Here is a 22,287-nt window from a genome sequence, read left to right on the forward strand (position 1 = left end):
CCCCACCGGTTGTTTAGCAGGCTTCCAGCTTCTGATGTACTTTTAAAAATAAATTGCTATTACTTTTTGAGTCTTTGACTAGCTGTCCTTCAAATTCTTTTTTGGCCTTCCTAATTATATTTTTATACTTCACTTGCCAGAGTTTACGCTTGTTTCTATTTTCCTCAATAGGATTTAATTTCCGCTTTTTAAAGGATGACTTTTTGCCTCTCACTGCTTCTTTTACTGTGTTATTTAGCATGGTGGTATTTTTCTGGTCCTCTTATTCTGTCTTCTTTTAACAATTTTTTGTATGTAAAAATTAGTCAGTATTATATAATTAGTACCTTCATCTGAGGATCTGATACAACATTCCTCCTCCAGATTCTTTTGTTATTCTGGTATCCTAAGCTTCTTAGCATCACAGTCTGTAGAGACCTTTTTAAGCCCAAGCAGTGCAATGTTTAAAAACCAAGGGCTCGTTCCACCACGTACAGTAAAATACACAGGAGAGGGCTAAGTTGAAAGAATATACTTCAGTTTTACCTCCACACCCCCTTGGACTTTTGGGCTTCAGTACCTCCCTTCTATCCCCCTGGCTTCATGCTGCCAAAGAGATATCTGCCATGGTTATTATTTGAACTCATCCTTAACAGAGGGTTCTCCACCAGAGAATGTCCCCCACAGAAACAGTAATCAATATTATGCCTACATTTTCTTTCATCTCCGCAAAGTTGAGAGAGTGGAGAATCAGAAAGAAATTTCCCTCCACTTCAACCTGAAGCTAGTGCCAGATCACTGACACAGCTGCACCAGCATAGATACTATGCAAGGATGACATGAATCTATATAGAGTAAACTCACAGGCCACAGACACCCCACAAAAACTGCCTCTGTATTGCTCCCTAGCATGCAGAGATTGAGCTCCCCTAAATGGTCTTTTTGTGGCCTGCTTCTCCCAATATAGAGGAATTAAAGAAGTTTTGTTTTGTTTTGTTTTTTAAACAGGCTTTTGTGCCTGAAAAGCATGTGAGCAGAACTGAATAAAGATTCAAAACCTCTGAATGAAAAATGGTCTGTTTTGCCAGCTTAATTCAATAAAGCACTATCAGAAGCCCTCATAAGGCTATGAGTTCCTGCACTGCAATACAGAAACTTCAAAATATAATCGCTAAAAATACAATTGGTCCAAATGATTTTTTCCAAAACTGTATAATATTCAACATGAAAAAAGTCTTTAGTAGCAGACAAATTAAGACAGGAAATGAAAGAGGAGTATGAAAATTTGTAATGTGAAGCATAAAATATGGCAGTACGAGAAGCTGAAACGCAAGATGAGTAAACCTCAGAACGTATCCTACTTTAAAACAACACTTCATTTTTATATTACTTCTGGTATCAAGACAGCTTTCATGGGAAGGATTTAAAATAGCTTGTGTTAAAATAAATTGGTCCTTTACTCAGAGGTATAAATTCTAAGTCAGATCAAACTATGTGGTAGCACTGAAGTCTTCATTCCTCAGGCATTTGCATACACAAGACATGGCCTTTACTCTCCCTCAAGAATAACACAAGACGACATCAAGTTCTCAGAGGCTCAGATGACCAAGGAGGAACCAAAGGATATTACAAAAAGACTAGAATTTCTATAGATCAAATTATTAAAAGAACTAGAAATGCAGCTCAGAATCAGATCCTATAAAGTAGGAACCATCACAGACACAGACGAGACAGGAAGCAGAAGAAGCCCATCTCAATCATTCTCTTAAGCATTCGCAGTTCTCCACAGTATTTTTTCCACCACTACTTATTTAGCTTGTTTTAAATGTTATGTATAGTAAAACTATAAAGGGTAGTTACCATTAAAAGCATTCCCCTCTAACTCATTTAAGAAAAATTCTGCCTACACTTAGTCCAATTTTTTTAATTTTGCTTTTTTTTTGCGCAAACTGTAAAACTACTTGGAATGTAGGATTTTTAGTTTTGTAGGATGCTAAAAACTACTTTCAGATATGTAAGTGGTATATGAACAGGAAAGGCAGCCTCTCAAATGAGGAACCATTGTCTTTGCAAGGATATACATTAAGATAAACTAAAGATCATGATGGGGGTGTGTTTAAAGCTATATGCATCTTGATTTAATTCTGGTTTAAAATAACTAGCTGCTACGTTTTAATTAAACACAAAAATTTTGCAAGTTACATTATTTAATTGTATAAAATAATTAATTTTACAAAATGTTAATGCAACATTAACGCTTGAGATTTTAAACTAAGAAAAGCCCAGAAATTGAGAATTTAGGTAAACACTGTAGTCTTGTTTTTATCCCTATGCACTATAATGTGGCACAAGAAGATATATTTCGAAAAAAAATATTTTACAAATATGGGCTAAGAGCAGAAGAAAATCCATAAAAACTCCTATTTAAATGGAACTACAATACAAAAAAAAACAACAAACCTAGCCCAGAGTTTATCTGAAATATCATGCATAATTCTAGTGAGCACAGTGTTGAGCACAGCAAACAAAAATATAAAGCAGAACACAACCAATAAGATTCCATTTTGAAGGGTACAGGTGGGTGTCACCTAATGAGAATCCTGCATTTTCCCATGTCCTTCTGATTTTTCCCCTCTTCTACTCAAGTAAATTATACAAAATTATTTCACAAGAACTCAACTCCTACACCTGTAGTCATGCAGAACAGGATTCTTGTCAGAGTTCCACCAGCAGCTTAAAAGCAAGCAACCGTAATTACCACAGAAATCACAAGTGAGACTGGACTTTTAGTTACTTTTATCCCTTCTTCTGAATGAGGAGAGTGAAAGATTGAGAAAGAAATGAGTTAGATATTTAGATTGGTTGATGAAAGAACTTCTCTTGTCCTTTCCTCTTCTGAGAGTATTGTTTGGGGAAGAAGGACATTGCCAAGCAAAAATAAAATGAAAGGATTCCAGTATTTCAGGTGTATTTTTTCTTTTTTAGTTAAACACACAAAGGTTTAATAGTGGAATAAATTGCTGAAGGGGAGGAAAAGAAGCTGCTAGGATAAATCAGTTCATGAAGTAACTTGGCCACTTTCTGGAGGAGGGCATCATCTTCTCTAACCTCTAAATGATATTGTTACATTATACCATTTGTATTTATGTTTCTAAATAACGTCTCTCAATTCAGGTAGATATTTAAAAGAAGAAAAAGAAGATGAACCCAAAGGACCCTGATATTCTATGACCCTTCTTTGCCTAATATCTATCATGTAATTGAAATGTTTTCCACTAATTTTCCTTTCCATTCTAGATACTAGAATGCTCCTTAGAAATGAAGATATAGCCAACATACTTACACAATGAACCAGACGTAGTCCGCCTTCTGTTTAAACTTCGTTTGGCTTTTTCAGAAGCCAAAAAACCTCTTGTTTGAATATTTCTTTGTACTGGACTCTGCTGTGGTTCTGGTGCTTTCTCCACTCCATGAAAATATTTCATATGATAATGTAGCAACTTCGCTTTGCGGAATGATTTTGAACAGTCCAAGAGCTTGCATCTAAACTTGTGATCTTGGTCAACAGTCGCAGCTTTTGAAGCAATAAAATCATCTGTTCTCTTAAAAGTTTTTGTTACTGTAAGGACAAAACAAATAAGATTCCCCCATGCTTTTGCTATATTTATCAAATGATTCTCTAAACTTAAAAAAATTAAGAAAGTAACATGTATTTAAACATAAAATACTATATTAGCTATGAACAAAAAGTATTGTTGCTATTACCTGCTTTTGAGATCAACAGCCTAGATAGGGACTAACCTGAGACTGTTTTCCTTATTGTCCTTTGATGAACTACTACTGAAATCTCCATAAAAATGTTCATTAACCAACTGCTATTGTAATAGGGAACACAATATATTAGAGAGACTTTGCTTAACTGAGCTTACTTGGGCCAATGGTACGTATCACTGAAGCCTGCAGTACAACAGTAGTACCAGTGATGCTGCCCTCTATGGAAGCAGCATGAATGCTACATTTTCCACTTAAAACAGTAATGGCACATTCTATCAAGTTTTTTTAAACATTAATATCTTATATTACAGCACTGGTCAAGAGAAACATTTTTTACTTCCTAACGTAACTGATTGGGCATCAGAATTTCCTGATGTCAGATCCAACTATAAATATCTGTTAAAGTTAAGAGCTGTGGAGTGCTGCTACTAGAGAAAAGTCAGAGCTGTCCTTCAAGTAAATCAGATTTATTAACAAAAGAATTTTTTAAAATTGCACACAGTAAATACGAAGGCATGACATTAAGGAAAGGCAAACTTAGGATGAATTCCAAGAAACATTTCTTCTTCAGAGATTTATTAGACTACATATTAGTTTCTCAATAGAGCTGCTGGAAAAAACTTTGTTCAAATCTTCAAACTGGCCTGGAATAAGGATTAGAGAATATAGTCTACAGAACATTGCTACATTGGCCAGAAGATGAACTAAATAGATTTATTCCCATCTCTTCTAAGGTTCCAAACATTTTCACTTATGTTTTTGATGGGAATTACTATATTCTTAAAAGAAACACATTTTGATTAACAAAAACACAATCTGAACTTTCTGTGGTGCTGACAACTATACCTAAAAAAAGTGTCCAAATGGGAAGAGTGCCAGGAAATTGGAGAAATCCCAACATAGCACAATTTAAAAGAAAAGAATGATCCCGGCAATAACCATAACATAAATCTAATTTACATCATTAGTAAGATAAATCACTAAATATCTAGAAGCTAATGGAATAATATGACACAACATGAGTTTATAGAGAATAAATTTTTTCCATGGACAATGTTGTGGGGTTTTGTTTTGTTTTTTAAACAGAAGTGCAAAGTTAGTGAATAAAGGCACTGCAGTTCATGTTGTGTATTTAGATTTTAGTAAATCATTTGGATAAAACAAATACTCTCCACAAAAAACTCCACAAAAGAATAATATTAAATCATGGTATCTCAAGTTGGGGGAGGGAAATGTATCTAGTAGAAGGACTCAGAGCTAGCAAGTTCAATGAACTGGAAATGGAAGTAAACAGTCTCTTAATGAAAAAAATCACACTAAATTGGGAGGAATTGTAAACACCAACAAGGACACAGAATTAATACAAAGGGACCATGAAAGAAGATAAACATGGTCAGAAAAGAGTGGGAGAAAATAACTGGATAGCCAGTCACTGGGAGGGAGGAAGCTGGGAAGCAGTACTGCCAAGATGAGCTAAGCACAAGAGTGAATAGCAATCTGGATAAATATCTGTAATACGAGATAACAAAAATGGCCAATGCAATTTAGGGCTAAATACACAGAGGCAACATGGAGCAGGAAAGTAAATTGTTCTGGAGCTACTGCATCTGAAATGCATTCAGTTTTGGGTACTACACTGTCTGAAAGAAACTGACAAACCTGGAAGAGTTCAAAGAGAGAAAAGCAACAGAAGTACTCAATAGTGCAAGACAGACTGACTCCTGGGGAAAGTAGGACAGCTTCATACACACACAGCAGGCTGCCGAAGAGAAAAATGGAGAGATTTAACAATCTACAGTTATTTACTGTGAGCGAACAACGAGAACAAAGACTTTTTTTAGGGTTGTGCACGGGGGAAATAAAGGAGAAGGGGGAAGAAAAAATTAAGAAAGGCAAAAAATTTAGGCCTGGTATCAGTAAGAACTTCCTGACAATGAGGGATTTCAAATTATTTTGTTAATTTCAACAAACCTAAACAGGGCCATGCAAGTGGGTTAGCAAAATTTGCCAACATCAAAACCTAAAATATTGCATTCATAAAGAACGAAACATATAACGGAAGTGGAAGGAAATCTGATTCAATTTACAAGTAACATGAAGATGGGAAAATATTGCTCAATTGCAGCAAAGAGGACCAAGAGGATCTCAGGCTTCAATAAAAGAAATATTCTAAAGATGACATGGGAAACTATTGTACAATTGTCATGATTAGACCCTGTTGAGAGTCCTGTATCCAAGCTTGGTGCATCTTTCTTCCACAGGTTGCAAAGGTACAGAGAATAGCTTCTAACTGATCTGATAAACTGAAGTTTGGAGAAGAGGAGGCAACAGAGGAATTGAGGATGGGCTGGAAGAAGGAGAGAGAAAGGAAGGGAGAACTTACTGCAATGGGCACAAAGGAATCTATTCAAACTCTATGGCAACAATACGAAATACACAGACATGCCTGAATTTCGAACTACAAAGTTCAGATTATCACCACATACAGACATTTTTCCCCCCTTCATACAATAATGCCCACCTGGAATTCTCTGCTCATGGGAATTAATATAAAGTTGGTGTGCAACTGTTCTACCCAGGGAGACTTTGGGAAAAAAATTGTACCCCAAGGAAGTACAATCTCTCCCAAGATTGACGGTAGGAAAGGAAAAAGTGTGCAGAGGTGGAAGGGGGAAGCTCCTCCTCTCCCACAACAGCCCAGGAAAAACTGGACCTTGATTACTGTGATTCTTGGTCACATGCACTAGATATTAACAGGAATTATCCAATTTGGGGACAGTAAGGTACTTTTTACTGAGGACATACTAGCAATGAACTTTCAGAGGTTCCATCTTTCTGGAGCACTTTTTCTGGGGGAACGGGACGGGGGGAAATGAAGTCAATATTGCAAACAAGCAATTTCCAGTGAATATTGATGTCGATCAGTGTGAGCCCTCTGTGTATCCCACCATTTATTTTGGGGTCCTTATAACCTAGAATGCTGAAAGAGAAAATGACTTACCATAATTCTGGCCTTCTGCCACAGATCACCAATCCATAAATCATATATATCTTAAACCTCTGGCTTGTGAGGGATCCTATCTGGATTTAGAATTTTCAGCTAAGCTGTTGGGTAATAACCAATAGAGGGCACAAGCTAAAGCATGCAGACTTTCTGAGAGTCAGTAACTGCTTATCCTTAAATTGCTTTTCATACAAATAGGAACTCTTCTGAACTCTACCTCTCACCTACCCACTGACCACTCAATCTACTGCTTCATGTATCTTCAGAGGACAAAATCTTCAGTTACATGGGTTATTCTGTTTTCTGTTTATTCTTTTAAAACACGGCTTTCTTCTACTCCTCTGGAACTTCCCCATTTTCGAAACTAAGACCATGTCTACACTAGAGTTTTGTCAACAAAAGTTATGCCAATTAAACCGCTGTTGCATGTCCACACTATGTCCGCAGACCAAATCCACACTACCAGCTCTTCCATTGACACAAAGCAGTGCACTGTGGGTAGCTATCCCACTGCACAACTGGCTGCAGGATGCTTTGGGAAGGCTTTGAAAATGTCTCATGAGGGCAGGTACAGCTCACAGAGCTCTTCACACTGTGCAATGTCAAAGCTTCCCAGGGCTTTGAAAGGGCAGGGGTGCATGCCTGCAGGGAAGCCAAGTTCAAAATAGTGAGCAGAGCAGTCATGATGGGCATTGTGGAATACGGGGGGAGACCAGTTATGTCAACATAACGAATGGTGGCATCTACACTGATGCTTTGTCATTTTAGCTTTGTTGCAAAAAGCTGTAAGCCTCTCGGAAAGGTGGTTTTATTTTGCCACCAAAAGTAGCTTTGTAGCGTGTACACCTCCACTGTTTCGTTGGCAAAACCTGCCTTTTACTGACAAAACTGTGTAGCATAGACAAGGCCTTATTAAAAATTAAGCCTGCGAAACCAGGATTTGAAAAACTACTCTGATCGCATTACTTACGTATTGTACCTCTTTCTAGCACCTTGAATGTTTCCAGAACCCACTGCACTAAAAATGTTGCTGTCTAGAGTAAAAAGTCAAAGTCCTCAATTAGCAGCCTTTCAGCGTACAAGATTACTTGACCCATTGCAAACGGCACATGAGACACCAATTACACCTGAAGTTATGAGGTTAAACAGAGCCACATAGCCCAAACATTTGCTTCACCTGTGCCAGCGTTAAAAGGATAGAGGAACTGGAATACAAAGAACACACTGAAAGATTGGACATGCAAGCACAGAGTGCACAACCAGTGCAAACTTCAGCACATGCTTCAGAGCTGGGGAGATGAGACAATTTAAAGCCTCCTCCTTCAGATCAAGAGGTGGATTCAGCCCTTCAACTTTATTCAGTGTGATAAAGTGGAACGTTGAAGATACTGAAATGGTTCTCTTGAACCTATATCTAATGACTTGTCAAAATGCCAGTCTCCAGTGCAGAGCCGCTGGCTGAGGCAAAAACTTTGACTCTACTCTTTTCTAGAGCAGCCAGGTGGCATGACGCTTGCCCATATTCACTGGCTTGAGTTGATAACTTTTATGGTACCTTGGGAGGAATCATGACCCATGCTGCTGCAGGATATGCAACAGTCCTGTCAACTGGAGGCAAACATTTTCTGCATTTGAAGGGACTAGACTGCTTCTCCTTACCTGAACACCAAGGCCAAAATGACTAAAAAGTTTGTGACTAAAAAGGTCACAAGTCCTATGTAGACTGAATCTTTGATGCATGTCCAAACTAACACACTTCAAGCATAATCTTAGAAAACAATACTAGGAACTTCTCAGCAGAATCACGGAAAGCATAGGAGGCATTTTTAAAATCAGAAACCAACCTCTGAATATCAAGCATGCCCATGAAGAGCCTAGCACCAAGAGTATCTGTGGAGTGATTTTGAGCCTGTTCGCAGACAGAAGAGAAAACTCGTACTAGCTGTCAGAACAGCTGATGAGCACTCTGGCTCACATCCTATTAGTTGGAATGCCTCTTGACTGAGTTAATTCCCATCAACCAGTCACCCCACAGAAGCAGGAGATCCACAAGATGGAAATCTACTGTACCAGTAATCTTTTTTCCTCATCATTTTTTAACAATTCAAATACAGTAGCAGAATATGACCGTTATCCTTTAAAATTTTAACTAATTTTAATATATATATTTTTTATAAAATGTATGTATATCAGTCACATGCAACACTATTGTTGAAAATTATATCAAAACTTCAGGAAATTTAAAATTTAAGTTCCATAAAGCAATATTTTGCCCATGTTAAACATACTATACATGAAGGTATACATTAAAAGCCTAACAAGCAATGAAAAGTATAATAGATGCACATTTTGAATTGGTTAGCAATGCTAAACAGTGCAGTGTGTCATGTTTTGAGATGGATGTGGCTGCACAAACCGAACCCTGAACTCAACTCTCAGCAGGTAACAGAGAAGACACCAATTTTTAAGCAGTTTTATGTTTAAAAAGTTATTGTTAATGTTCCCACACATACAGATTGTGTGCGCGCTGCATGCAAATTACACAACAATCTCACAGCTAAACATGCAGCACCAATACCACACACAGCCAAGGATTAAAAATGAAGGCTAGTCATTTTACTTGACTTTGGAATATTCTCCCAAAAGGAAGAGATGGAAATTCTATTCCTTGTGACATTAGAACTAAGCTGTACAAACAACAGATGAAAATATTAGAGAAGAATGCTCCATTTTCCTGAGATGGTAGGTCATTTCCATCTCCGATTTCCAGGATCTTACATTGCCAATTTAAGAGCATGCACACAACAGTAAAGGCAGTCTGCGGATATGGTTGCTCAACAAGGTATCCAAGCTGAACTCTCAAAAACAAATAGCTGAAGCAACTTTCCTGTTTGGTCATTTAAGATATTTGGATAATTCATTCATGGAATGAATCAATTCAGCTTTAAAACCACACAAAGCACCTTTTTTTGCTTTCATCTCCACAGATACAACCCCTCATTGAGAGACAAGAATACACAGACACAGAGTCAGCACAAGATAAACCAGGCATACAGCTAGAACAATGCATATTTAAAACCAAGAGTTTTCATTAACCTTTTTAAAGACAAATGAGGGATGAAGAGGAGAGTTAGAGTGGAACCTGGTTACTACCTGGAGTGCAAGTTTTACAAGCAAAAGGAGCTGATTCCTAAGGACTAGTCTCCACTAGATAGTTCTGACAGTTTAATTATATCAATATGGTTAAAGCAGCAAATGTTCCTAGTGAAGAAACAGTTTTATATTGATACAAGTGCTTACACTGATATAGCATATTTCAGATCCCTGACTGGCATCAGCTACATCGGTATAAGCACTTTTATAACAAGTAACTAGAGCTTTTAGCAGCACAGCAATGCTGGCAAAAATCACACCCCTCACCAACATAGTTACGTTACCAAAACTTTCTAGAATAGGCCTGCCTTAAATCTGCAGAAGAACAAAGTTATTCTGAGACTGGTTTACCAAGTTGTCAGTTTCTAAGGAAATAAAAAGGGACATGGAGAGTCAAGTGCAGACACACCAAAGTAAGTTGGCCACTCCCCAATGTCACAATCGTAGTTTTACTGCATCCCAACGTAGGCTACCTGTATGTTTATGGAATGATAGAACTTTTTTTGTTCATCAGATAACAGTTTGGGGTCAATGGTCTGCGGGGGATGGATGTGCACCCTGGCACCCAGGATAGATGGGAAAAAGATGGATCTCAGTGATATCTCCCATGACTGCCTACTGCTGATGTGCTTCTCATTTAAAGTGAATATATTGATAATTTCTCCTGAGAAGATCATGCAGTCAAGTCTGTGATGGGATGCATGACAGTTACGCTACAGATATGGCTGCATTCACTGATAGTAATCAATAATACTAACACTTTTAATCACAGAAAATCTATTTTGGTCAAATCAACAGAGACTGGCTCTCTGATAAGTATAACCACTTAAAGGCTTCCATGGTTAACAATGGGTTGGATAGGTTTCAGAATAGCAGCCGTGTTAGTCTGTATTCGCAAAAGGAAAAGGAGTACTTGTAGCACCTTAGCGACTAACAAATTTATTTGAGCATAAGCTTTCGTGAACTGTCAGGGATGGGCTAGGTTTAATTAGTCCTGCTTCAGCACAGGGGGCTGGATTTCATTACCACTTGAGATCCCTTCCAGCCCTACATTTCTATGATAACTGAATATGCTATCAAATTAATGTTTTACTTTTACTTTCTGACAGCACTTACTCTTTGAAAAAATAAGTGAATGATTCCTATTCTTAAAATCTTTCCAATGAAATGTCAGCAAAACAAACTCAATGTAGTTACATTCAGCATATCTTGTGTATGTCCATATATAAATAGACATTTTTATATTATGTATATTTTACTAGAAGAAGTGGAAAATGAAATATCAAATCCAGAAAATCACCTCTGATTTCCAGCAGCCTACGTTTAATGACCCCGAACCAGAGTCAGAGGAAAAGAAACCGCAAAGAAAAGACCAGAATTTTTGAGGTAGGGACAAGTACACCATGCACCATTATATACCGTATTTATTGTGCCTTTAGAGTTTCAATAGTTCATTCAGTCTCATACCCTAAATCAACTTCTATGTTTCTTTAGAACAGCCATGGCCTGAGCAAGCTCTCCCATTTGCAGTCTGGCAATCAAAGTCAATCAAGTTATCTTACGACTCTTGAAACGATTAAGGCACTGCCAGTTTTCTACAGAATTCTCAGAGATGTATGCACAGTCAAAGCTCATCTCTACATGGGCAAAAACAAAACTACACACACTCCAGGGTCATGAGCTACCTGCAGATTTCCCTTCTCCTAGGCAAGGGACCAAACAGGTTTGTGAATGTAAAAAAAGGGCAAGTGAGGGGGATTAGTGTTCCTTGAATTCATGAATATTTGATTGCACACCAGCATTATACTCTTCTGCTGTGCCCTGTAGTAAGCAGAGCTTCCATCTGACAGCAGCCACAGGTATGCTTCACAGAGCTCTGCACTAGAAACCTGAGAAACTCCCTCTTGGAATTCCAACAGACATTCAACTAAAGCTCCTGTTTTGTCCTTTTCCTCCTCCAGCCCCATACAATCCCAGCTCAAACACCTTCTCACCTCAGCAGGAAGAGGGTTCTAAGAGGGAAAAGACGTCAGGATCCAGACTACTGTAGGGAACATGTGGAATCCTGAACTCAAGACCTGGGAGGCAAGTGAAGGAGGAAAAGATTTGCAATTGTTTTAATTTTTAATTCAAAGGATTACTTGAATTTTTTCTAAAACTAATAGAACATACTGTCTGAGATCCCAAATCATTACAAAACATGTGGATGTACAGATCACAAATAAATACATTTTAAAAGGTGTCAGAACCCGAGTTAAGATTGCTCTGGGTTGTCTGTTTCTACTGTAATATTTGATATTACAAGAAAAAGTATTCTTTATACTGCTGTAGTTAGTGATGCCTTCAACTCTTGTAAAGGAAACAGAACTCTGAATTCAGATCTTGAGAGGTAACTAAAGGAGAAACCAATTTTCAGCTACTTTCAGCATTTCAGTTTATAATTATTTGGAATCAAACATTTTTGAAACTACTTAAAAACTTTGCATTCCAAATGAATATATAAAGGTATCATGGTAGCTTTCCCTTTTCTAGCTTTTTATTAAAGTTAACTGTTAATCCAAATGTTTTACAACCTTTCCCTGTTATAGATTCCCAACGCCAAATGGGACCATTGTGATCATCTAATCTGGCCTGCTGTATAACACAGGGCAAAGAACTTCCCCCAAAACATCCAATCTTAGGTTAAAAATGGTCAATAATGGATAATCCACCACAAAACCTGGATAAATTGTTCCAATGATTAATTACTCTCACTGTTAAAAATTAACATCTCATTTCCAGTCTGAATTTGTCTAGCCTCAACTTCCAACCACTGGATCATGTTTTACCTTTCTCTGCTAGACTGAAGAGTCCACTGTTAAATATTTGTTCCCCATGTAGATATTTATAGACTAATCAAGTCACCCTGTAACTGTCTCTTTATTAAACTAAGGAGATTGAGCTCCTTGAATCTACTGCGATAAGGCATGTTTTCTAATCCTTGAATCATTCTCGTGGCTCTTCTCTGAACCCTCTCTAATTTATCAGCATCCTTCTTGAACTATGGACACAAGAAAGGGATACAATATTCCAGCAGTGGTTGCACCTGTGCCAAATACAGAGGCAAAATAAGCTCTCTACACCTACTCAAGATCCCCTTGTTTATGCATCCCAGGATCACACTCGCTCTATTTGGCCACAGCATCACACTGGAATCTTATGCCGATTATCCACCACAATCACCAAATCTTTTTCAGAGTCACTGCTTCCCAAGATTGAGTCCCCCAACCTGTAAGTATGGCCTACTTTATTTGTTCCTTGGCATATACATTTAAATTTTGCCATATTAAAACACGTGATTTACTTGAGTACAGTTTACCAAGTGACCCAGATTATTCTGTATCAGTGACTTTCCCTGTTCATTTTTTACCAGTCCCCCAACACGTGTGTCATCTGCATCCTTTATCAGTGATCATTTTATATTTTCTCCCAGGTCATTGATTAAAAAAAAATTAAATAGCATAAGGCCAAGAACCAATTCCAACAGGACTGCAAACACACCTGCTCAATGACAATTCCCTATTTATAATTACATCTTGATACCGATACGTTAGCCTGTTTTTAACCCAAAGTGTGCCATGTTAATTTTATATAATACCAGTTTTTTTAATCAAAATGCCATGGTGTTACCAAGTCAAATATCAACATTACCTTTATCAACCAAACTTGCAATCAAAAAAAGCTATCCAGTTAATGTGATAGGATGTGTTTTTCATAAACCTAAGTTGATTTGCATGAATTACATTACCATGCCTTTAACCCTTTTCCAATAGTCACTAGTTCTATTAAATTATAGAATATAAATTAAGTACCATAAATATGAGAATGTCATAATCCAAAAACATATTATATGGAGGCATCAACTGCAGCTCCATAGTTAAGGCTGAGTTTGCATTTGAAGTTCAACCACTTTATGTATGAATAGAGCATATTGTACCCACTGAAATCACAGCACTTGCAGAATTAATGTTCTAAGAATTTACATGTAAATCTATTAACTAATTTATAAAAATTAATTTAAAAATGAGTCCTTTAAGAAACTGAATGCTCTGTGTCAAAGAAGATCATTCAGAATTTACAAATTCTAACGTATTGTCTATCAGCAGACATTGGCAGAGAGGGAAAGATTGAGTGGAGCTGATGTGACAGGTAGGATTTTTCCCTTCCATTATTTTTATAACAAAGTTTGTCAAAGGCTGAAGATTAGTAATCTCCTTCGGGGATACACAAAAATTCTTCTCTTTCAAAATGGTCATGATCAACCATTGTTTTGAACAGAACTGAGGCCACAGGATACCCTTAGTAAAGATGGCCACCACCTAATTCACCAGTTCTTAACAGTGTTCCTAGGGGCATCTTCCCTGAAGGTTGTTTGGCTTCATTGCCACCGGGAACAATGGGAAACAGGGCCCATCCTAGCTGAGGGTAGGTTGTATCTCAGTCCCACTGAGAACAGTGGAAAATGGCAGTCATTTTGAAAGAGGGAACTTCAGGAGTAGCTTTGGCACAAAATCTCCTTCAGAGAAATTCCTGAAGAAACTTTTGGTTATGAAGAACAGCAGCAAAAGATGACCCTTAATCCCCAAAATTTCTTTTAAAAAAAAAAAAATCTATTTTTGCATCAGATCTACTTAACAGAGATGGGAGATGGAGGGAAAGGGACTGTGAGGTATGTGTACACAGGGACGTAGAAGAAATCAAGTGTGTATAATCTAGTACTCTAACAATGTCAGGCAGCTTTAAATCCAGTATAACCGCTCAAGATGCTCTGGCTGCTTTGCACTAGTTCAGAATGGCATACACTAGCAAGAATTGATTAATCAAGCCTTAAAAGTTAATTTTTAAAACTTCTTATCTTCAAATAACTGGAATTTTCACAGCATGACACTCTCTTGGGGCTTCTAATTTGTTGTTTTTGTATGAAAATTCTAATTATAAAATACATAAAACTCCCACACAACAACTATGTTAAAATGGAGTGAAGATCGAAAGTACGTATTATGATGTTTAGGGTAAAGAAACATTAAAGAGATGTTAATCATCCCCACAAAGAAGAATTATAACTCCAGAAAATTCAAAGTTAAGGTTAATTTAAGGAAATCCATACATGTTACAATTTGGAAATGCACAGTTAGGATACCCCAACAACCTTAACTCTCTCCTGCAGTGATGATAAAAAGGGGGGAAATATACTAAAGAAATTAATATCACTTTAAACATCAGTTTAATCTTATTTTGGACCACAAAACACAAATATATTAATCATGATTGTATGGTTATTGCATATATGAGACTGTAGAGTTACTCTACCTTTCACATAGCTAAAACCTAATAATTTGAAATGCAAAATTACCACTGTGTTTACAAAAAATTGTTCATAATAACCCCAAAGTTAACCTATAATAGCAAAACTCAGAGCATCAAAACCCAAAGCATGTATTTTTCCTTTATACAGCATTCATAGAAATGCTCCCCCCCTTTTTTAATTTGTAAATAATCATGTAATAGAGAAATGTTTGAAAAGAAAAAAGGTGCCTAGTGCCAGTGTTCTATCATAAATACACAAAAATACAAAGGCATCACATTTTAAATTTGTTAAATCTAAATTTGAACCTGTAACAGAAGGCTCCTGGGTTTCAGTAGATTTAAAGGAGAGCTCACGGTCATCAACTTTTTCTTCCTTTAAACTGCTGTTCACATCAAGCGGTGTGGTCTGTGATACATCTCCAGAAGATTGATGTGCTTGTTCACAGGAGTTTTGGTCAGACTCAACAGGAATTTCTAACTGAACTAGAAGAAAAAGAAAAAAGGAATTTGTGGGAGCAAAATACACAAAAACATCAGATAGCCAAAGTACTGGAAAATACAGCTCTACATCACAAGATGCTGAAGACTTAAGGCAAAAGCAGATGTGTTTGTCTCACCATATTCTGTTTTAGGTGGATAACAGGAATGTGTGAAACAAAACCTCCACTCCCTTCCCTCTTAGCGTTTGAATATCACATCCAGTCTTCTTTTCAGCATATGCGCAACGTGGCACATGACCAGTATTCATCACTGAATTTGGTCCACTGGTTGGATAATTAGCTTCCCCGGCCCAGGGTAGGTACTGATGGGGAGCGTGACATTAACGCCATTTCATGCCCCCCATCTAATCCAGTGATTCCAACAGACCACACAGCCCGATTGGGTTTAATAGATCGGATTTCCTGAGAAAGTCGGGGAGAGAATGGAGTGGCTCAATCAAGGTATTTAAACTAGGGCTGTCAATCGCATTTAACTTGCATGATAAAGAGATTGCACTACAGTACTTGTATGAGGTGAATTGAAAAATACAATTTCTTGTTTTTTACAGTGCAAATATTTGTAATAAAAAATAAATAAAAAGTGAGCTCTGTACACTCTGAAATTAATACATTTGAAAATGTAGTAAACATCCAAAAATATTTAAAATAAATGGTATTCTTTTGTTGCTTAACAGTGTGATTAATCATGATTAATTTTTTTAATGGCTTGATAGCCCTGATTTAAACAGTACAGTTCTCACTACACCATGATATCTTAAGTACCTGGTGGAGGTTCTACAAAGGAGAGAATGAAATACAGTAGTTGGAGATTGTTCTAGTGTGGGGGGAGAAAGGTTGTAAAAGGGAGAAAAAGCATCCATTCAAACAGATGTAAGCACTATAAGGCAGGTACTGTCATTTTATTTGTGGTTAGTTCAGTGCCTAACAATGGGGTGCTGGTCTATGATGGGGGGCTCCTAGGCTGAAATAGTAATTAATTAGGAAGTGAATAAATGAATGGATATTCTATATGGTTCAACTAGTTCCAACAGGGATCCCTTAAACCTTAGAGAAACTTTTACTCTGGATTATCTGGGCAATCTGTCCCCAGTTCAAGTGGATTCTAATGTATTAACTGCACATAAAAGCTAAACATAAAATCAGTTTTATCAATCTTCTTTACAAGTTAAAGTCATTTAAACTTCATCTTAGTAATTAGTTATAACACGACTAAACAACTCTCCTTCATAATGACCCAAGAGCATATCATTACAACAAAGTACTTACATTCCTCTGGTTCCTTTGGACTAGACGCTGGATCTTTCAAAGGTCCAATTTCAGCAAAAGTTGTTGTAACAATATCTGTATTTATTATCTCAGGACTACCATTGGATGACAGCCTTGATGATCGTCTCCTAATTTGGTCTCTTTCATTGATGCCTGGAGAGTTTTTCAACTTTTCCTGAGCTAAAAAGCATAATAAAATTTAATTTCATTGTGCAAATAGGCTGTCAATCATGAAAAACATTGAAGTTCGACAATGAGGTACTACTGGCTATGTGGTTAACACCTGTAGATCACTTATGCCTCTACCCCCAATAACTGGAGTTCTGATTATGAAACAGGTAAGTAACTTCCCATTCTCCTTTGAGTGATTGTCCATATGCATAATCCACTGCTGGCGACTCCTAAGCAGTGATTTTATGTAATGGAGGTGGGAGTCTGAAGTCTTTTGGAGAATAAAGATTGCAGCACTCTCCTCAATGAAGTGATGGTGACTAGAAACAGTTTTCATTTACATATGAAAGAGGGAACCTTTCGGTAACTGTTCAAAGCTAGACTCAGAGCCAACGGAGTGACAGGGTCCTTGATTGACAACATTTTAATCAGGCTTTTGAGGAACTTGATCACAGGTGGTTAGGAGAAGGTTGTACGGCTGTCTGTAGGTGCATGATGGACTGAGATCGCCACCAAGTGTACTTTGACTGAATTCAAGGATAAATTACTTTGTTTTATCTCCTGTGAGTAATTCAGAATTCAAGATATCAAGCAGTGATGAGGGGTGATGGACTTCCACTGGCACAAGTGAGAAAACCTGGTCCATTTCTCCAGGTAAGTTTCCCTCATAATGTCCCTTCCTGCTATTTATGAGGGATGAGCCTAAGAGCCAATGTTCAATGTTCTACCAGCAACTCCTGTCAGGCCAAACTCATAACACTGACCACATTGTAGTCATAGTATTTATCTATAAAAAAAGGTCATGTAAGGTATCAAATGAAAGCTGCTGACACACTGATCATTAATATAATTGTGAAGGGTATGTATTAACACTACAACAGAAATTATGTATACCTACTAATATTAAACTTTGAAGTCTGTAACCAAAGGAAGAAACAGGTTTCTTCCAGTCAGGCAAGCAGGCAGGCAGAGTTGTCTCTCTGTCAAATGTAAATTAAGCACAGCAAGCCAAAAACAAAGGGAGCTACATCTGCATGTCAAGTCAACCAGAAACAGAGGTTGGCAAGCGTGTGTGAATTCAATATGGCGCCAGCACACCGAACGAACGACCAAACCAACCAAACCAAACCAAACGTCTACTGAACTATAACAGGGGGTGCCAGGACAACACTTCATTATTCAGTTCACTGAGGAACACCTTTGGCAGAGGGGGATGACTTGTGAAGGAATGAATCCTGGATTCACTGAAAACCAGCAAGCTCTGCAGAAAGACTGAGGGCAAGAAACTGCTTTAGACAAGGGTTGGGCATGTGACATTTTAGTCTCAAGAAATGGGGTTTTACTTTAGTTTTATTTATAACAGTTTTATTTTTACTCTATACTCACTTGAATCTGTGTATCTCTGAACTTTATACATTTGTTTTCACCATAAGAACATAGGAGGAGTGGCCATACTGGGTCAGACCAAAGGTCCATCTAGCCCCGTATCCTGTCTTCTGACAGCGGCCAATGCTAGGTGCCCCAGAGGGAATGAACAGAACCACTAATCATCAAGTGATCCATCCCGTTGCCCATTCCAAGTTTCTGGAAAACAGATGCTAGAGACACCATCCCCACTGCCCATTCCAATTATCCCCTAGCCAATGAACTTATCTAGTTTTTTTTTAAGCTGTTCTAGTCTTGACCTTCACAACATCCTGAGACAAGGAGTTCCACAGGTTGTGTTGTGTGAAAAAATACCTCCTTTCGTTTGTTTTAAACCTGCTGCCTATTAATTTCATTTGATGACCCCATAAATAGATTACAGTGCTGTATTAAAGGACCTGATCCTGAGCTGTAACCTTCCAGCTGTGTACACACTGTCTCTTGGGGAACAGCTTACCTGGTAATCACTGAGAGGGTTTAGTGACAGGGTCTGGATGCTACGAGGAACACTCTTCAAAGGGGGTTTGGGGACTGAGGTACACCTGCGAAGCAAAACTGAGCTGGCAGAGTCTTGAGGAGTGTGTTTGAGTAGTTGAAAGGCTGGCGGTGTACATGAGCTGACAAAAAGCTAACACAGGATGAACTCCCTCACACTGGAGACAAGGAACCCACAATCCTGGGCACCCAAGAAACTGCCACATGAGGATGTTCCTGACTGAACAGAAGCAGGCATACTTTACCGTCAACAACCAGCCAACCTCCATGCCCTGAGATAAAGATATCTCCGATCCACATGTAGGATTTCCCCCTTGTTTTGTGATATCAAGATCGGGAAACAAAGGTAAGGTTTTGGGCTAGGAGGCTGACAGGTTCAGAATGTCCAGGAACCAAAGCTGCCACATACATCCTGGGTCTACAGGGATCAGCTTAGCTGAATCCTGTTTGATCTTGCAGAGCACTCTGGGGACCATGGGAATTAGGAGACAGGCATACATCATGATCATTGCCACTGAAATGGTAGCAGTATCTGCTGAATCCAGAGCTGCTTGTAGGCTCACCTTAGCCACAAAATCATATTCTGAGACTCTTCCCAAATTCTCCCTTTCAGGTCTGAGAGAAGTTTGTCACAAAGGACTATATTCTTTCATAATTCCTGAAGTTACAGCAAGCCAGCAGGACTTGGTAAATGGTAACCCTCAACTGAAGGCTCATCAATGAGTACACTTTTCAACTCAATAAATCTAGTTTCTCTGGATCCTTGTCTCTGGGTCTTGATTTATACTGATGGGATTTTTCATTGGCCTTCAATACCAACAACGAAGGTGGCATTGGAAGTACATGAGAGAACTGAGGCCCTTTGGGTGGAACCTGATATTTTTGTCCATTTTACAAAAGGCAGGAGCTACTGTGTATGGGTGTTTCTGACAATACTTTCACTGGGTACAATCACCAGAATGGCAATTTTTCCTGGTGTGAAGGACCAGGGTATATACACCAATTTGTGGGTCTGCTCCTGAACTTCTTCCATGGGGATTTGCAGAGTCTGCACACTCCCAGCGGCCATGGTGTGGGAAGCCAGGTACCTTGTGGTGGAGTCTCCCAGTATCCTTCCCTGGAGGAATGTCCAAATCCCCTATAATAAGAGTTTAGGTCCCATCCAGATTCTCTCTTATCACCTGAAGCCTCACATGAGGTTGATGAGAATACTCCACATCCATGGGAAAAAGCTATTGCTCATGGAGCAAAGCGTAAGGCTAGCAGGGTAGCAGGAGAGAAGTTATCAACATTGTTTTAGTGCAGCAAATGGCAGCAAAGCAGATAAAAGAGGTGACCCTGGCTCCTGCACAATCAGCAAGTCTCTGCCATAAACTCCAGTGCCAGCTGATGCAGTGGTGTGGCCAGAAGTGCCACTGGGTTACAAACACTAACCATGGTGCCATGGCTGGCATCTTTCAACGCAAAGGTCTTTGATGATGCCACAATCATGTCAAGGATTGCTATCTGTGCTGAGTCTCTCGAGAAGTGAGGTTTCAGAGGTTCTGATTTTGCTTAGTGTCAGCTCACTACCAGTTCCTATGGACCAATATGGAACTGAGCTTACACAAGGACTACACGGAACGGTGAAGTCTGAGAGGGAATAGTGCTGATGGGAGTAAGAATAGTGGGAGATCTCCCTGTAGGGCTACCCGCACTCTGAGTCTTGCCCGCCAATTTCTTGGTGGATTTGGATGAAGAAAGGGTCCCCCTAGGGATAAGGAGCCTGCACTTTCAGTCTTTGGCTCTGACAGAGGGGTGAGGGGCACCTAGTCTTTGGCTCTGACAGAGGGGTGAGGGGCACCTCAAGAGCTAGGATTGGAAGCCGGTCTCAGGGACTTAGTCATACAAGTACATTTCTCTGTCTTTTCTCTGTCCAGACACTAAATGACTTATAAAACAAGAATTTCTCAGATATATGCAATTCTCTTAGGCAATAATGGTATGAGGAATAACATGATTTTGGCAATTAATTGATCTTTAAATATTCATGGTAAATAGGCCTGATGGGATGTTAGATGGGGTGGGATCTGAGTTACTACAGAGAATTCTTTCCTGGGTATCTGGCTGGTGAATCTTGCCCATATGCTCAAGGTTTACCTGATCGCCATATTTCGGGTCAGGAAGGAATTTTCCTCCAGGGCAGATTGGAAGAGACCCTGAAGGTTTTTCGCCTTCCTCTGTAGGATGGGGCACGGATCACTTCCTGGAGAAAAAAGGAGTACTTGTTGCACCTTAGAGACTAACCTATTTATTTGAGCATACGCTTTCGTGAGCTACAGCTCACTTCATCGGATGCATACTGTGGAAACTGCAGAAGACATTATATACACAGAGACCATGAAACAATACCTCCTCCCACCCCACTCTCCTGCTGGTAATAGCCCATCCAAAGTGACCACTCTCTTTACAATGTGTCTGATAATCAAGGTGGGCCATTTCCAGCACAAATCCAGGTTGTCTCACCCCCCCCCCCACTTTTTTCCAAAAACCACACACACAAACTCACTCTCTTGCTGGTGAGAAAACCTGGATTTGTGCTGGAAATGGCCCAACTTGATTATCATTCACATTGTAAGGAGAGTGATCACTTTAGATAAGCTATAACCAGCAGGAGAGTGGGGTGGGAGGAGGTATTGTTTCATGGTCTCTGTGTATATAATGTCTTCTGCAGTTTCCACAGTATGCATCCGATGAAGTGAGCTGTAGCTCACGAAAGCTTATGCTCAAATAAATTGGTTAGTCTCTAAGGTGCCACAAGTACTCCTTTTCTTTTTGAGAATACAGACTAACACGGCTGTTACTCTGAAACCCGTCATTATGCAAGGCACTGCATTTAGCCGTATGCAGTGGAAATCTATCAACTGCATGAAAAAACTTGTACAGATACAGACAGACATCATCTTCCTTTCCAAATGCAAACAGATGGACATCGTACCAAAAGGACTGAAGGTAAAAAATCCATTACAATCTACATACCACACAGACTACGCTGACAGTTTGTGCCACACGCTCTCAAAGAAACTGCGGAATCACCTGATCAACAACCTCTACAGTAAACAGGGAAAGATTAAGAATGAGCTCTCAGAGCTGGATACTCATAAAAAACCAACCTTCCACACAAACTTCCTCGTG

The 22,287-nt window shown here is 38.8% G+C and overlaps 1 protein-coding gene across 5 annotated transcripts in view; it reads right to left on the minus strand.

Annotated features, from left to right (window-relative positions):
- Positions 1-22,287, minus strand: part of PHF20 (PHD finger protein 20) — a 184,822-nt gene that overhangs the window by 95,495 nt on the left and 67,040 nt on the right. For 3 of the 5 annotated variants that reach the window (XM_077831639.1, XM_077831638.1, XM_077831637.1), the window contains exons 8-9: positions 17,023-17,202; positions 15,563-15,739 (exon numbers count right to left, since the gene is read on the minus strand). In XM_077831639.1, coding sequence (XP_077687765.1) covers positions 15,563-15,739; positions 17,023-17,202 — 357 coding nt within the window. Of the gene's footprint in view, positions 1-3,322; positions 3,599-15,562; positions 15,740-17,022; positions 17,203-22,287 lie in introns of all 5 variants that reach the window. The other 2 variants (XM_077831636.1, XM_077831635.1) reach the window with 1 other exon arrangement.

The sequence above is a fragment of the Eretmochelys imbricata genome, chromosome 13 (genome assembly GCF_965152235.1).
Source record: "Eretmochelys imbricata isolate rEreImb1 chromosome 13, rEreImb1.hap1, whole genome shotgun sequence".
NCBI classification, from domain to species: domain Eukaryota; kingdom Metazoa; phylum Chordata; order Testudines; family Cheloniidae; genus Eretmochelys; species Eretmochelys imbricata.